Source organism: Melanerpes formicivorus, unplaced genomic scaffold, assembly GCF_026170545.1.
Source record: "Melanerpes formicivorus ecotype bairdi unplaced genomic scaffold, bMelFor1.0.p_v2 SCAF_5, whole genome shotgun sequence".
Classification (NCBI taxonomy): domain Eukaryota; kingdom Metazoa; phylum Chordata; class Aves; order Piciformes; family Picidae; genus Melanerpes; species Melanerpes formicivorus.
Genome location: NW_027142357.1, coordinates 10,620,029 through 10,636,449, shown reverse-complemented (window position 1 = coordinate 10,636,449; position 16,421 = coordinate 10,620,029). Strand labels below are relative to the sequence as shown.

The 16,421-nt window shown below is 41.6% G+C and overlaps 1 protein-coding gene across 3 annotated transcripts in view; it reads right to left on the bottom strand.

Annotated features, from left to right (window-relative positions):
* Positions 1 to 16,421, bottom strand: part of IQCA1 (IQ motif containing with AAA domain 1) — a 122,390-nt gene that overhangs the window by 12,171 nt on the left and 93,798 nt on the right. For 2 of the 3 annotated variants that reach the window (XM_068138066.1, XM_068138068.1), the window contains 3 exons: positions 14,588 to 14,695; positions 10,852 to 11,051; positions 2,167 to 2,253 (listed from right to left, as the gene is read on the bottom strand). In XM_068138066.1, coding sequence (XP_067994167.1) covers positions 2,167 to 2,253; positions 10,852 to 11,051; positions 14,588 to 14,695 — 395 coding nt within the window. The remainder of the gene's footprint in view (positions 1 to 2,166; positions 2,254 to 10,851; positions 11,052 to 14,587; positions 14,696 to 16,421) is intronic. The other variant, XM_068138067.1, reaches the window with a different exon arrangement.

Below are 16,421 nucleotides of genomic sequence, written 5' to 3'. Positions count from 1 at the left end.
TTCAAGATTTCCTTCCAATACATATGAAGAAAGGGAGGTACAAATGTTCTCTAAGGTGTTTTGAGTTGTCAATATTGCTAGAAAAGTGAGAATTATCAAATTAATTTTAGGTCTGGAAGTGGGGGTGTAAAGGAATCCCATCTCAGTGAAAGGACTAATAGAAGACAATAGTTGCTTCAAGTGAGGTGTGGTGCTCTCTGGGTTTTCAGTGTATCTTCTGGTGGAAAAACTGACTCTATCAGGAGATACTGAGAATTTTTAAAACAATCATCTGACTCCTATTTCAGCTATTACTCATGAAAATAAGTACTAATTTACCCCCATGTCTTTAGAACGTAATTTTTTGGGGGGGTGACAGACGATACTCATGGATTCCCACTGGTGTAGAGTTGGTTATAACACGTGCTCATTGCTCATCTTGTAGGAATCTTAACTTTCAAAATGGTAAATGATTGAAGCAGTATCAGAGACCAAGCTAAACACTCCACTCATGTTAAGCCCTCTGAGCCAGACTGGTGTGTCCATAGCACATGCATTTCAGAGACATGTCTTGAAAGCTAATAATATCTCTTCAACTTTGACAGAAATGTGTCAGTACCAAGAAGGGATGTTGAAGAGGCAAGCTATGATTCCAGATACCGTGTGGACCTGAGCTGGAGAAAAGTAGGTTGAAATCTGAAGTTGACCCTATTTATTTTATTTTATTTTTTTAGCTGGAGTGGCTGAACTGTTTGCATATCATCCTTGTCACAACTCAGTTACCATAGCATATTGGATACTTTAGTGCTTTGCAAACTCTAGGGAGGCATGGAGAAAGACTGCTTTTCTAGTGGGTATTTGAGGAATTTAGGGCTTCTTTTTACCAGGTTCTCAGTCACAGTGCCAGAAATGTCACACTGGGACGAGCAAAGTGACTTCCACTCGCTTTTGCTTCCTGAGAGCTGAACTGAGCTTATTTTCTCCAAAATTCTAATGCTCCTAAGGAAGGCTCCCCAGACTGCCAGTTACCACTGCCTGTCCCTCCTGTTTCATGCTTTCATTCTTCAAATATGGATTATACTGTGAACTATGTGGGACATGAGTAATTTCAAGCCTGGGGCCATCCACTCCCACCAAGAACATGAGACTTTTTCTGAAACACCTACAGGTCTCAGAATATGGTAGCAGGAGCAGAGGTGATATCCCTGACTTGGAGGTGGGCAGAACACTAATTCTGTCCTATCAAACGATCATGAGTATTCCAGGCAATCGTTGTCCCCTAGTTTTAATTCTGGTCCCTATCTGCACTTGCTATCAAGGTTTGAGTCCAAGAGGAAGGCTCTCTTTGTGTGGGTACCACTAGAGGGCATTAACCACCACAAGCCCATCAGCTCATCCAGCCCTCATAAAAGTAACAGCCTCATCGGAGGTGATGGCTGCGTTGGTCTTCCAAAACACAGGTGTGTGTCCATCCCACAGCCAGATTGCACAGCCCTCACCTTGAGAAAAAAAAGGTTTATTCTTTTTTCACATTTTAATGGAGCTCTAAAGTAAAATGTTTTGCAAGCAGCATGAATCTAATCAGAATTTAGGGCAAATTGTTCTGTGCCATGGTAGTTGGGTTGCTGTGCCTGTTGGGTAGTGTTTTAATTTTCTTTCTAGTGGGAAAGCTGAACAAGAGAGGAGGGAAAGGAAGGAATGGCAATAGGACTCGTGGGAGCCCAAAGAAAATAATCTGTAAACATAACTATTTAACATAGGCTCTTTGTTTTCACAGTAGAAATTTATCCTTGTTACTTTATTGTTCACTTTGCCTCCATCCAATTTCTCAAATTAATAGAGCTGAACAACCCAAGATCATCTTAACTTTTTTAGCTTCTTGCCTTGTATTTTGAAATTCTCCATTATTCTCTTCTACTTTTCAGTGCACTGATGAGCAGTGACTGGACTATTTTTAAATAAAGCAAGTATAGGTGTGTAGGAAAGAAATGACCTCTTGGGGCCTCTTAAGAAGTCACAAGACTATCTTAAAAGAAAAAAGCGATAGTGAGACAAGCTATTATCAAGCAAGCTTTGGCAGGTCTGGCCATACTGGTATGTGCGAAGCTAAGGCATACACTTGTTCCTTTGTGTTGGCTGTAGTGCAACAGGAGAAATTATCTGCACAGAAATAAAGGAGCAACTCACCTCTTCTTCAGCCATTCGAGCTCCTTTAGAAAATACCTTTTCTGTTTCTCCAATCCACAAAACTGAAGGCTGCAATTGCCTAGCCACCTAAGGAAATGGAGGAGGGGGGAGAAGGCAAGAAGTTGATTTAAATGGCTAGAATGTAATACCTGAATACCTATAATTATACATTTAAATCCATATTTCAGCAGTTAAAATTAGTCTCTTTGGTTTTTTTTTTTTTTTCCCCCAGAAATGCTCAGTACTGGCTTTGCTCAGCAGCCATGGCAGATCAAACTGTTTCTAGTTAGGACTCTAACATTAAAAACACGACCCAAATTGAATAATTTTGACTGCCATGTGTATTTTTCACTTCTCAATCCAAATTCAATCACGGTTCTGCAAAAGGAAGTTTGGACTTGGAGTTCAATGGCAAATAATAGACCACAAGCAGCTTTTGACTGGCTGCCCTTGCCCATAGAATCCCTCCTAGTTTTGAGGACTATACACATGGGGCAACAGGCAAGGCATGGCTATTGCATGAGAAAGGAGGGTACTAATCTTTAAGCAAAATAGGCTGGTATGCAGTCTTCTGGCTTACAAAATAATGTTTAACTTGTACCTAGTCCAAGAATTAAAATGGAACCTGTTAAATTTGAAAAGGGGGTCTCTATATGAATGGGCTTTCCAGCTCCAAAGTCAGAAGCACTATACCTCTGGTTCACAGCAGGATGGCAGCAATGCTACAGGCTTTTACACATCTTGCACTCTCACTATTGCTATAGAAACGCCAGTGGTTTAGACGTTCTGCTGCCAAATTTTAATCACTTTCCAGTGGCTCTCAGAGCCATGCTAGTTCGCTCAGCAACAAAAGTGATGGCTTGAGGAGTCAATGGGTAATGAGAAAGACCATGTTCTTCTGTCCTCCTTTTTTACCTTCCAGTTGAAATTGATGCTTCCAGGAATGAAGCTTATGAAATTGATAGGTTGTACACAACATAGGCTGAGTGTCTGATTAACATTCAGTACAGGAAGAATTAAGCTATGAACATCTTTCTTCAAAGCACTGCAGCTCAATTTTAGGGACACATTTCAGAAGTCCCCAGATTGTGTATGTCTCCGTACAGTAAAAATGGATTGAAGAGAAGGGAAAAACAGTAGATGAGAGCTGTTCAACTTGCATGCTGTGCTGTGCTGCTGATGGGGTGAAGTGGAAACAATGTCATCTTCAGCATGTGACACTTTATTTGTGGTAACTCGTCAGTCCTAGAATATGTCAAGTGGTACTTCCAAGCTCAGAACAGTTTCATAGAGGAAAATGGAGCTTTATTTCTTTGTCGGAAGGCAGGAACTCAATGTTCATCACTAATAATGAGGATTTAAAGAGTAAAACCACCATAGTATGAAAAATATGAAAATACTGCAGAAAGTAGTATGGACCTCTTTAGTGAGGTGTTAATCTGCATGTACAACTGAAGGGGCAATGTATTGGTCCAGCAGTGTATCAAATATACAAGAAGGAATGAAATGACAGACTAAAACTGTGCAGCAATATCCTCTACCATTTTAAGGCCAGGTGTTTCTCTAATCCATCTCCTATTTATCTATTTGCAGAGGCAGGTTTGGCATATTCCTAAACCTGCACACACTCTGCAAAGTACATTTGAGAGGGCAAGCTTGTGGCTTTCTTTGAATTGAGCAGTGCAGCAGTCTTAGACTCAGGAATTTTTCTGCTGAGTGTCCTGCTATTCAAGGGCTTGGGCACCTGAAGAAAAGACAAGTCAGTCCTGATTTGCACTTGCGGGTGAATTCAGTTAGTTCCTGGATGTCTGTAAATAGGCTTGGAGACAAGGGGTGAAAGAAGAGTTATGTTGTAGCATGGTCATATAGCAGAGATGGGAGGAGCAACATTCTTCATAAAATTAAGACTGGGAAAGAAAAATATAGATGCTGTTTTAAGAAGCTCTAAGTTTCTTTTATCAATGAAAAGAACTGCCTTTTTGTGCACCCATTACAAAATCTACTGTGACATGAGGAAACAACTTGGAGACCCCTACCCAGCTCTGCTAATGAAGGAATTATCAGCTGGGGTTTTTCTGACAGTGATTTTCACCTTCTGAAACAACTGTTTTTTGCTCCTGCTCTGTGTGCCTGGAACAGCTGTCAGGAGGGAGATGAAGCAGTGGGAGACTGCCCTCCTTGAAGCCTGAATGAAGAGCAGGCTGGCAGCATGCAGGCTACACCAGTTTACAGACTGTGTATGCATTACCACCCTGATAGATTGTCACTGTGGGATCTGCTGTTGCTGTGTTGTTTTCTCCCCACTTCACTCATCTTTATGGCTAAAGAGATGCTGTGCATTTGCTTCTTAAGGAGAACAGTTTTATTCTGGTATTTTTGCTTTGTGAGGTAATGCAGCTGTATGAAGTCTGGAGAGCTGTGTATCTGTTTCTGCACTATAGCCTCCATATCTGTGTCTGATGCTGCAGTGTGATGTGATGGGGGGAGTAAGGGTGGGGGAGGTTACAGAGGCTATAAAAGCTGTTGGCAGTGGTTGAACTCTGCTTGTGAACTTCAAAGGGAACCATATTGTCCTTTCAGTGGGGCCACCACAGCCAGAGGTACAGATCTTCCCCATTTGGCTCACAGATGACTTCAGTGCCTAGCAGCCCTCTAAAATGGAGCCCTAAATTTTAAATCAGACTGTACTTTCATTTTAACTCTTAAGGAAGCTCACTGTCACACCTGTAATCTTTTTTTTTTTTGTCCCCTTTATTTCCCCACCAAGTGAATAACCTCAATTCTGGCTCTTTCTTAGAGATAGTTTCTTCTGGTTTCTGTTTTGAGGCAATGATTTATATTTATAAAGTGACCTGTATTTATTTTTCTGCTGTTGACGCAATTAATAGGATCAAAAATCAACACACTGTGTTAGGGCCTGGCTGTGTCTTTTTCATTTTTTAAAAGACAGATCAGACACCCAGAATCCATTGGCATCTAATTTAAATGGTTGGCAGATACATAGCAGACTGTATATCCCCTGTGAAAGTGCTCCATCTGAATTATCCATGGACAGTTTGAATCCATGGATAATTAAAGGCACTGTACATAATTAATTTGTAATTGAAATTTTATTGGCGTTGCTGCATTCAACAATTTGTGGGAGCTGCCAGCAGATGGCTCCTAAACCGTTCTAATTCCGCACCCAACACTGAACTGCCCTCGGCCTGGTGGCGGAGGCTTGATTTGCTCTTCAGGAAAATCATGAGTGAAAAAAAAGCCTTCTCATCTTGCTGTCTGTCAGCATTCATCAAAGATCAAACAGCATTTTTGAAAGCCTTTGGTTAAACGTTTCAAACTTGAGAGCCAGAGTCTAACAGTTAAATTGTTAGAAACGAAGAAATTTGATTCTTGTAGGACGCAGGGGCAAAAGGCTCCTATAAACTTGAAGGCTACAATGGAAATATTTTTTTCAAAAGGACCATGAGTAAGGTTTTCTGGAAGCTCAAGTTATTGCTGAAAACTACTCAATACTCTATTTTGTGTTCACAGAAGTCCTTCAAAGCAGTTAAAGCAGTAAGTTGCTGAAATTTGTGATGAGACCTTCTCTGTGGGAGCCTCACCAGGCAAACAATCCAGTGCAAAGAGAAGATGGCACTGTATTCTGGTTTGTTTGAAAATAACTACAAATAGTTTTCCAACTGGATACGTTCAGTTTTTTGACATCAGGGTGACAGAATGTAAAGCTGCTTTGTCACAGAAATAACACTTTATATTTGAGCACTGGTGAAACTTAACACTTCAAGGGTCTAGGCTTCTAGCAGGCTGAACTACATCAAGAGAAACCAATTGCTCTGGGTACCTGCAAGAAAGGGTGACTGGACTATTCCCAAATCACAGCTGTAATGAAAGAGCTGTGCATGGCATGGAAATGCAAAATACACAGACTTCTGTCAATGTACTGGAGTAAGCTGTACCTGGTTCATCAGACTGCCAGAAAAATGACCTGTCCAAAGGTCAGCAGTGGCTAAGAATAAACTAACCTGATTCAGTGGAAAAAAATATCAAAATGACAGACTTCAAAATGATGTTTTCTCTAAATGTTAGGATTATACAATTTACTCCTAAACTCCACTGTATTCCTTCTTTAGTGTAACACTTTTATAGTCACCTCTCTGACTTGCTGAATAGCATAACCAAAGAGCCTGATAAGAGTACCCTAACAGTGATGGTGTTGAAATGTTTCTGCAGATTGCTGCTCTGCAAACCTCCTTGTTCAGCAGAGGCGGCTGCACAGCACACACTTGAGCTGTTGATACACATACACAATTTCTCTGCTGGTATTTCCTCCTGGCCACCTCTTTCCCAACCTTTTAGCCTGGTCAGTGTTGCACTAATAATGTTTTCCCATGTGTGGCTTTTTGTACAATGTGCTTTCTGTGTGCTGCTATTGCCCTGGTAAAGGACCCGAGAGGAGCTGTCTCCCTCTGGTAGTGATTAACCTGATGGCTGCCTTATGGTTGCTGATGGAAGGCCAGTGCTTGTCATTTTTATTGCCTTGGAGTTAAGCCTCATGAACTACCTGCATTTTTACACTTCTGGGATGTGGAGTCATACCTTCTTTCCTTGAACCTTTCTGGATTTTTGTCTCTGTGCATGCTTCACCATCCTTCTTTGCATCTCTTACAGAAGCTGTTGCATTGCCGTAGTGTTTAGTGCCCCGGTAGGATCATGGGAGAGCCAAGCTGTCAGCTGGTACAAGTTGGCAGAGGGCTCCATGAAGTTCATGATGGCTTAATACATAGAAAATGTGGCTTCACTGAAATAGTCCAGCATGTTCTGGTTCATACCTGAGAGATGAGTTTTGCTCAGGGGGACTGCTAGGAAGTGTTTCTATATTAGAGACAGATCCTCCTTTTTCACTGTGAAGCAGAGCCCACCTGGCAGGCTTTGCTGTGTCTTTTTAGAGAATACAATTGCTTGGTCTTAGTGTTTGCAGCTTCTCTCAATTGTTTTCCTATTTAATATTAATCTTCCCTACATATCCTTTGGATAGGCAGATTGAAATGGTGGCGTTTTCCTGTTCTGGTATGAGAAGTCATTTCCTCTGTGTGACATTTAAAATACCTGCTTTGAGTAACTCACAGCCTTCTCTTTTGGATCAGGACTGGTATGTCTCTTGCAAGTCTCCTGAAATTAGGGAATGGGGGAAGAATTTGGCTGTTGCATCTGAAACAAATTAAAGTTTCTTTCTTCCCCCCCCCCCCCTCCATGCTATTCACTTGTTTAGGGTGTCTCCCATGAAACAATTGCCAGCAGGCAACACTCATTTATGGACAGAGTTTCCTAATAGTCATTTTATGTTTTCCAGAGTTTCCTTTCATTACAGAAACTCAGTTGTTTGCAGATGTGATAGGTAATCAGAAGTGCAAGGTTACTTCACCTTTATCACAGAGCACCATTCATTCTTATTTACTCAGTCTTGGTGTTTAGTGATGGTTATGTGGATCATAAGACAACAGAAAAAAAAATGTCCTATTTCTTGTCATTCACTTGCAGCTGTAAGTGGCAGGTCTGTATTCTGCTTGACTAACTCTCCATAAAGGCATTTCTGGAAAGCTGAAGCACAAAGCTGGCTTGACAATTGTCAGTTGCTGTTTGCAAAAAGAAAGGACCAGAAGCATTTGATTATGGAGATGTGATGAATCTTTCAGGGATCATCTGCGTGCAAGGCACTTTAACAAGGTGTACTATGGTGTGTCAGACTGAGAGCTCTGAATATTAAATACTATGTGTCAGCTGCAACATGCTATTTGCTTTCATGGCTTGTCTGCTCTGTGTCCCACTGTATATTTCTGGCTTACAAAAATCAAAATATGTTTACACCAGACTTTTTTTTTTTTTTTTTTTAAATCATGGTAAATAAACTTTTCTGGGGCAAATACCAGTGTTCACTTCCCCTTAAGGAATTTGTTTTCAATGGGTGTGGACTGTATTTGCTTCAGCTTGGGTAACAGTAGATTCCTACAAATCAGGATACGAAGCATTCTGTATCCTGCAATTCTTTGTGAAACTTTCCCTAACATAAAAAGAATTTCACTTGCTGCAGCTTGTGTCCATTGCCTCTTGTGCTGTTGCTCTGCAGCTCTTGGAAAAGTCAGGCTCTGTTCTCTGTGCTGTCCTGTGAAGTCCCTGAAAAGACCAGGCAGGCTCCTCCTCGCTCCAGTTTTCTTCAAAGCCGAAACAACTGGATTTGTTCTGCTTACTCTCATGCACTCCATTCTTGTTATCTTCACAGCTCTTCACTGGACCCACTTGCTTGTCAGTGCTTGTCTTGTAACAAGATAGCCCAATACCAGACACCACATCCAGTTGCGGTCTCACAAGTGCCAAATAAGGGGGAATAATTAACTGCTTTAAGAGCTTGGCTATACTTTGCTGATACAGGCCAGTATTTGGCTGACTATTTGCAGTATGGACACACTCTTGACTCATGTTAAACATGCTGTCCTTAAGAACTCCTAGTCCTTTCCTGCAAAGCAGCTCTCTCTTTGGTAGGCTACATCCAGGACCTATTTGGGCTGTTGCACAGAGTTACTCTATCCCAGGTGCAGGACAATCATACTGGACGGGAGCATTAGGTGTGAAAAAATAGCAACTGATGGCAGGATGAATGGAGTGGATGGTTGCAGCAGGGCTTGAGAGTTCCCAGAGAGAGAAAATGAGACACATTTGTCACTGTCAAGACCGAAAAAAAGAAGGGATTGTAACTGCAGAGGTAAGAGCCTCTGTGTGGATGGAGAATTGCTTCCAGCCTGGCTCTGAGAACCTATAGAATCCAAGTCAAAATCATCATCAGATTGAACAAATCAGTGGTTCAGCAATAGGGACAGAAGGTGGCAGAGACAGGTGAAACAACTAAAGAAGTGGAAATTGCACATAGTAGATCTGAATGATGCTAAGACAAGCTAGTGCCTTATCTATGAGTTTGCAGAGAATGGAAGGGGCAGATGATGTATCCCCTGGAAAGAGATTCTCTCTGCCATTTGCTCTGTAGTTCAAGGCAGAGTTTGAAGCAATACTGCTGTTGCAGCTGGAACAAGCCGTCTTTTGATAAGCAAGTGCTTGGACAGCCCTTATTCCATGTGACTGACTGCAAGCAACTTCCATTGTGGTAAATGGAGGTCATTGCTGCTTTTGTAAGAGCTGCGGTAGGGATGTGAGCTTAGACTGCTCCCCATGGGGAGGTGTTGGATAACATTTCCATGTGTTCCCTAACATTTTTCCACACCACTGAAGTTTTTATATTCCTATATCTAGCCTTATGTACATATTTTCATAATATATGTATATACTTGCATATCTAATGTGTGCATCTAGTGTGGATTCCATCTCCAGAGGTTCCTTCCAGCCTCTGACATTTTATGATTCCATAGATGCATATCCTTTATGTTCCACTTATTGTATATATTATATGTATGCATATGGAAAACCCTAGTATCTTCAACCTTCTATAAAAGTCAAAAAGCTGCCCTCCTGAATCCTGTGTTTGAAGGCCTTTTGCTCTAGCTGGGTCTAAATGATGGAAGGGATGGGGTGTGCGTGGTACTTTCAGCCAGACGTACTCTTTGCCATTGATGAGGGCAGAGGAACTAAGTAGAGAAGGGTGAAATGTGCAGAGCAGAGGGAGGAGAGGGAGTATAATGGCACTAGTTTGTGTCAGGGAATGCTAGACCCAGTGTTAGTGTAACGGTATCAAAGATGCATGATCACAGAACTGTCACTTTTCCTTAAGTACTGCCCTGACCAGCAAGGAATGGGCTCCTTGGGGACTGCTTTGCTTTTAACTGTGAAATCTGTTTTTTTTTCTGTGGATAGAGGCACCTGTCACAAACTGCTATAATACTGGCTTTAATAAAATATCTGATAAATCCTAGGGAAAGAATTCAGTCTTTTAGTGGGCCTCTGGCATTGGAAAAATATTCTATTTGGCTTTTTCCTAGTGTATGTGCTGTATTTCTGTCTAAGAGTATTTTGTCTGGAAATGTTTAGCAGCTTCCTTCCTTAGCAGAAACACTGAGGACTTAGGATATGGAAGAAATCCTGCCAGGATAGTGTCTTTTTATTGTGAAGAGGATTTGGAATATGTTCTTCACAGTTCATATGCCTTCATTCATTTCCAGACTTCTCATATATTTCTGTTAATGCAATCCTGAAGTAGGATTCCCTCTTTTGAAAAGCTTTCTGAGAAGTAAACAGAGCAGTATAGGGCAGAACTGTTCCACAGCAACAGTCTAAGAGAACACTTTTGACCACCCCTGGTCTAGTATTTGATTAAATGCTGCATGACCAACATTCCTGCCTGATGTGCATATAAACAGAAGAAAATTTTCTCTATGATGTTTTTCATATTTATGGTAACACAAAACTTGCACTAACGCTAATGTGAAAAAGATGGATGCTCTGTGTGATTGCTCAAGGGGCAGTAAATCCTCTACAGAGGTGCACACACTGCCTGTCAACAAGAGTTTTGAAAACTTAAAAGCAGGGAGGGCATTTCAAACTGTGTTGGCAGTCCTCTGGACCTCATATAATTGGTGTAGACGTTCCTTGGTATGGAGGAACTATAATTCAATTCCCTATTTGTTCCACAAAAGATCTTACGAACCAAACAAACTTTGTAGAGAAGTACACAAGACACAATACCTTGAGAACCATGTGAAGCATCATTTGCAGGCCTGTCTTGCCTGGATATTTCCCAGCAATGTTGGAAGCAGATAAGTTGAAGAGATTTGCTCCTGTTTCTGTGCAGATGGCATGGACCAACATTTTCTTTCCAACTCCAGCGGGTCCAGCTAGTAACAAGGCTTTTACCAAAGGAGCTTTCTCATGTACTATTTGGGAGCCTGTAAAAAGTCACATGGCACTATTATTGCTTTCATTTAAATCTGCAATAAAGATAATAGCATGGTTCTTCCTTTTTTTTTTCCTTTACAGTAAATAATTTATAATGTGCATTCATTGTTCCCTTAACGTGGCACAACTGCTCTTGAGTTCAATTCTGTATAACCAGAGCTGTGGCTGTAGCACATTTGAGTTAACAACCCCGCAATAACCCTTAGTTGCATCTTTTGATGGGCAAACTTCAGCTCTAAATCTGTGAGCTAGAATTAATCACTAGATTTTTGAGGATGGACATGAGATAAGAGCACTGCAACAGAACTGCTGCTGGTGGCTGAGGGTGCAGACAAGCCTGCTGCTTTGCACAGGGACAACTACTTTCAGTTGTCAGGCAGAGGCACAGTGAGAGGTGTACCTGGGGGTTGAGCTTTGTATTTGGTGTCAAAGCAGGTCCTCACTTTTTATGCAACTGCACAAGGGCATAGATTCATGTTGTGTATAGTTCTAGCAGAATTCCTTTCTTCCCTGCTGTCTGAAATGACACTTTCCAGCTTCCCCATCTTTAGAGAAAACAAACTAATGAGACTGTTGGAGCTGCATTTGTCAGTAATCTTGAAACCAGATGTTACCATGTGTTTTTGTCTCTAACTTTGCTTGCACCTCCCTTTTTATGGATCATTTTTCTTCTTAAATGTTAGTGCTGTTCAGTGAGCAATGGCGATTCTGTCAGTCTAGGCTAGGTCTGCTCCAAAATCCTTCACTGCTCTTATCTCCTCTACACGTGCCTACTGAGAGTGCGGTGTTAGCTTATCTGCAGAGGAGCTAATGGTATTCCTCAGTCTGGAACATGGCAGATGTATAGAATCATAGAATTAATTAGGTTAGAAGAGACCTTTCAGATTACTGAGTCCAGCTGTTAACCCAGCACTGCCAAGTCCACCACTGAACCATGTCCTTAATAACCATATCTACTCATCTTCTAAATACCTCTAGGGATGGTGATTCCATGCTACACCATCCCAGTTCCCTCAGTTGCTCCTCACATGACTTGTGTTCTGGAACCCTCACCAGCCTCATTGTCCTTCTTTGGACATACTGTAGAGCAGGTACAATATCTGCTAAGGGTGAGCAAATGGAAATGCCAGGATGGCTGGCCTTCTCTTGCTCTGCCAGCAGCAATGACTGCTCAGCATTTCTGAATCTGTTTCAATGGCTGCTCCAGGTAAATTCAGTCTGGGCTGTAAGAAATATACTCCATCACCTGGGAAAGCCCAGCAGAAATGCCTGCTTTGTGAAAAGGGAACCACGGAGATTTATGTGGTTGACAGTGATAGAACTTGTCTTCTCTGCAGCTCTGTCACTGTATGGATTAGGTACAGATGAACCTTCAGAGATGGAAGTAGCAGGAAATGTCAAATGTTTTAACGGTATCCGCAGGTAGTGCAGTAATGCCAATGTCTTGATGCCTAAATGCATCCCGTGTAGGTGATTGCTACAAAGAGGAAAATCTGTGGGAGCATCCACTACTTCTGAAGGTCTTTGAGTCTCATCAGACTATGGGGCTTGTGTGGGAAACCAGCTGCGGAGGGAGCCTATGGATTATCATGGAAAAGTTCTCTAGGTTAATGGAAGGACTGCTAGGTAAGAATGGCATCTCAAACCAAATCCAGCCAGGCTTCCTATCTGTGCCCTAATGGCTTAATGTCCCAAATAAATGACAATGGACTGAGTGCTAAGATGAATGCCCATTATTCCAGCACTGTGCAGGATGTAGTGAAGTTGTCAGCCACCCAGGCTTTATTAATATTTGGTCGTTCCATACCAATCTATTACTATTACACATAGATTTATTATGAGGGGAGCAGCAGACTCCTCTGTGGTTAAAGATGAAGTATATCTTCTACTATTATTTCTCCTTTCAGCTGCTTATAATTTTCTCAATGCCATTTAAGATGGAGCATTCCACGCCACCAGGTGACTATTTTGAGAAAACTTTCCCTTCTATACATACACTATTACACAATGATTAACTAGTTCTGAGGCCAATTAAGTAAAATGTCATACATAACTTATCACCCAAAAGGTGAAACTATTCCTGTGACTATTTTTGGCTCATGCAATCACTATTTGATTTTATTTTACTAAAAAAAAAAAAAGATTAAAATCAAAGGCATTTTTCAAACTGCTATTGCAAATACATTGTTTGTTTAACTACCCCAGGGTTTCGTCTCCCTAGATTTTTAGCCAGGTGTATAAATGGAAGAAAATTTATGGGTTCTCTTTCATCTTGCCTTGAGGGGTGTTTTGGGCTTGATTTCACTAGATTAGATGGTGTTAAAACATAGTCTTGAAGGAGTTATCTGATATGTGAATTACCATGTTGCAGTCAGTGCAGACAGGGATAACAGCTGAACTCTCTTGGCTGATTGTGGTCAAATTTGCAGCAGACGCCTGAGGGTTCACCCAAAACCTCCTGAGAGTGTTTTACATGGAAAGAGTTTCATCTGTGTTGAAGGCAAAGGTGCTGCTAGTATCCTGTTTGTTAACCTGCCTCTTCAGATTGAGCTGTAGGGCAACAGGAGCACTCTTCTCTACTTGAAACTCAAATGAGGCAGACTTGTTTGCTATTGCACTGTGCTCTCTAGAGCACACAGAGCCTGCTTTGGGGCCAAGGCAAGCCAGGAAATGCCTGAGGAGAGCCACAGGATAGGTATGTACCTAACAGTCTGAGCACTGGTCTTTCTGGAAGGAGTGAGAAGGGGAGGGAAAAGCAGAAGCTCTATGTCAGCTTTGCTCTGTTTGCTAGAGTGGGAGGTAGGGAGATGTCAGCTGCTCTGCTCTGTAAAGGGAAGCAACAAACACAACCTGGGGGAAGTTATGACTAGTTAAAATCTCCCCAAAATCCAATCAGGAATGGGAAAGGATGCAAATGAAGTACTAGTAGAGGCCCTTGAAATGGGCATTTCTTGCAGCCACTGGAGTTTAGCTTACTGCCATTCCCAAGTAAAATATGGGATAGATTTTGCATTAAAAGCAAACAACTCCTGATAGATATTGGCTAAGTCTGGCATTAAAACTGCAAGGCTACTTAAAAGTGTTCTTTCCAATGTACAAAATGTATTCAGACTAATTCCTTAAATGATTGCATTGTTTAGTGCTGAGTAACATTAGCCAGCTTGTAAAAGGTAAATTGCAACCTTAGCCCTTCCCTTAACTTGATTAATTTTGATCACTGGAGCTTGTTTTAGCTATTATCTTTCCCAAGCGATTTCCTTTTATGTGCTGCCATTCACAAACTGTTAACATGCAAACAGAGATGGGATGGAAATGCAATACCTGACAATAGCATGTGCAAGCTCCTTTATGCACTATTAAAATGATATGGTCTTCACTCAGAAGGCTTAATTGAAAAACAATTATGCTGCAAAATGCTTTAGATTACGATTAATCAAGCCCTGTCAAAGCCAGTAAAAATGCATGTTGCTGACAGGAAGCAAAGCCATCGCATTCTGCCCTCCAGCAATTTTTGCTGTGCTCTTACCTAATGGCAATATTCCATACAGCGCTATTAGCTGTCTGACATCTGCCAGAGAGGGCATTGGCTCTATATCTATCTGACGAAGTGTGCTCCCCAGATAGCTGTACTCGCCTGTAGGGAGGAAGCATGGGCTTAATAAATGTGACACTGCATTGTTATAAAATGCATAACTCAAGTAATGAAAAACTACCATAGAATACCAAGATAATGTGTTCTCAGCAAACCTGGTGCTGTCAAGGGACAGGGACTCAAACAGGGCAATATTGTTGTGGAATGCGGCCCTGAGAAATTTGAAAGGTGAACTGCAAAGGCAAATGACGTTAAGCACACTGTGGACTTTACCTTCCAGCCCGTGGAAGGCATTCAGCAGAGCAGTCGCTCTCAAGTAACCTTTTAAAGAAACTTTGTGGAGAAGAATCATTAGTAGCACCATAAATCACACTGCTGGCAAAGGATTTCTAGATTTGGGATTTTGCAGGGCTGGAATCCCAGTGAACCACGCTCTCTCAAAAGGATTTGAAAAAGGGGCAAAAGAGATTTTAACAAGCTTTCCCCTGGCTCCATCATATCTCAGCTTCTCACTATGATAGACATTTAAGTATGTCACCTAATTTGGTGGGGTTCTTTGCTTTGCAGCTCACCTCCTTTTGTTTAAAAAAAAAAAACAAAAACCAACCACACAACCACCTCCACTGAACAACTCAAGAAAACTCAAAATCCCTGACGTGAACTGAAACGATCTAATCGTGCCTGAGCTCCTGTTACAGAGCTATAATCACATTGCTTGCCCTGTCAAAGTCCATATACAAGACATGTTAGAGAACAAAGATTCAGAGGGATCGCCACAAGCTGGAAAACCAGTTGTGTAGTCAATGATTTATATATTTTTTAGCATAAATTAGATGCCATTATGGTGACTGTTATTGGAAAAAATAACAGTATAATGTGTTTTATTGGAGACAAAAAGGGAGAGCACTAGATCTCTCTGAAGCAGAGGTAAATTAGCGATAGTTAAGAGAAAGTGAAGTTGTAATCTGGGGGCAACAAGGCAGACAAGAGCTGGTGCAACTGCTCCCTCCCCTCTGCTGAAAATTCATTTCAGGTTTTATCTTTTATTTAAGGAGAAATCAAAAGAACTGGATAAGAATTAATCTTCACGGATTTAATTAGAAGGCATCAAAGGGTTTAATTGCAACTGAACATAAATCACAGTGGATATTCTCTGACTAATTTAGATAAGGTCACCAAGCAAATTAGTTCAGTGATGTCGTTTTGTCATAGAGGGGGGACATTTCAGTGCCTTTACTCACTGTGTAGTACAGTTCCACTCTTTGTCCTTTTCCCAGGAACTGGGAATCAATGACCTTCCTTAAGCTTCAGCCTTGTAACAGCTGAGTGGATGAGGACTTACATTATCCACAGGGTTTGACTGTGTCCTTGCACCCTTAAAGGGAGGTGCTTTTTGTTTTGGTTTGGGTTTTTTTGTGTTTGTTTTTTTTTAGTTAAGAAAACAAACCACCTGGGTCCAGCTTTAAATGCCTTCTGTATCTTTCTCTGGCAAGGGTGGGGAAGAGATAGCTTTGGCTGTCTGAGCTACCTGCCTGGTCTTCATGGGCCAGCGTCTGTGCCAAGACATGTGGTGGACCTGGCACAGGTGCAGGAAGCCAGGTGAATATTACTTGGCCCCTGCACTTCTGTGCCCAGTGTCCCCTGCTGCTGGGAAGTAAATTTTGCTAGTGTTACTTGGAGTAGCCCTTTTGTTGCAGAGCAGCCAAAGCTTCATACCTCAGGGTCAAGGGAAGATGGTCCAAAGCCATCTCAGCTCAATCATTGGTCA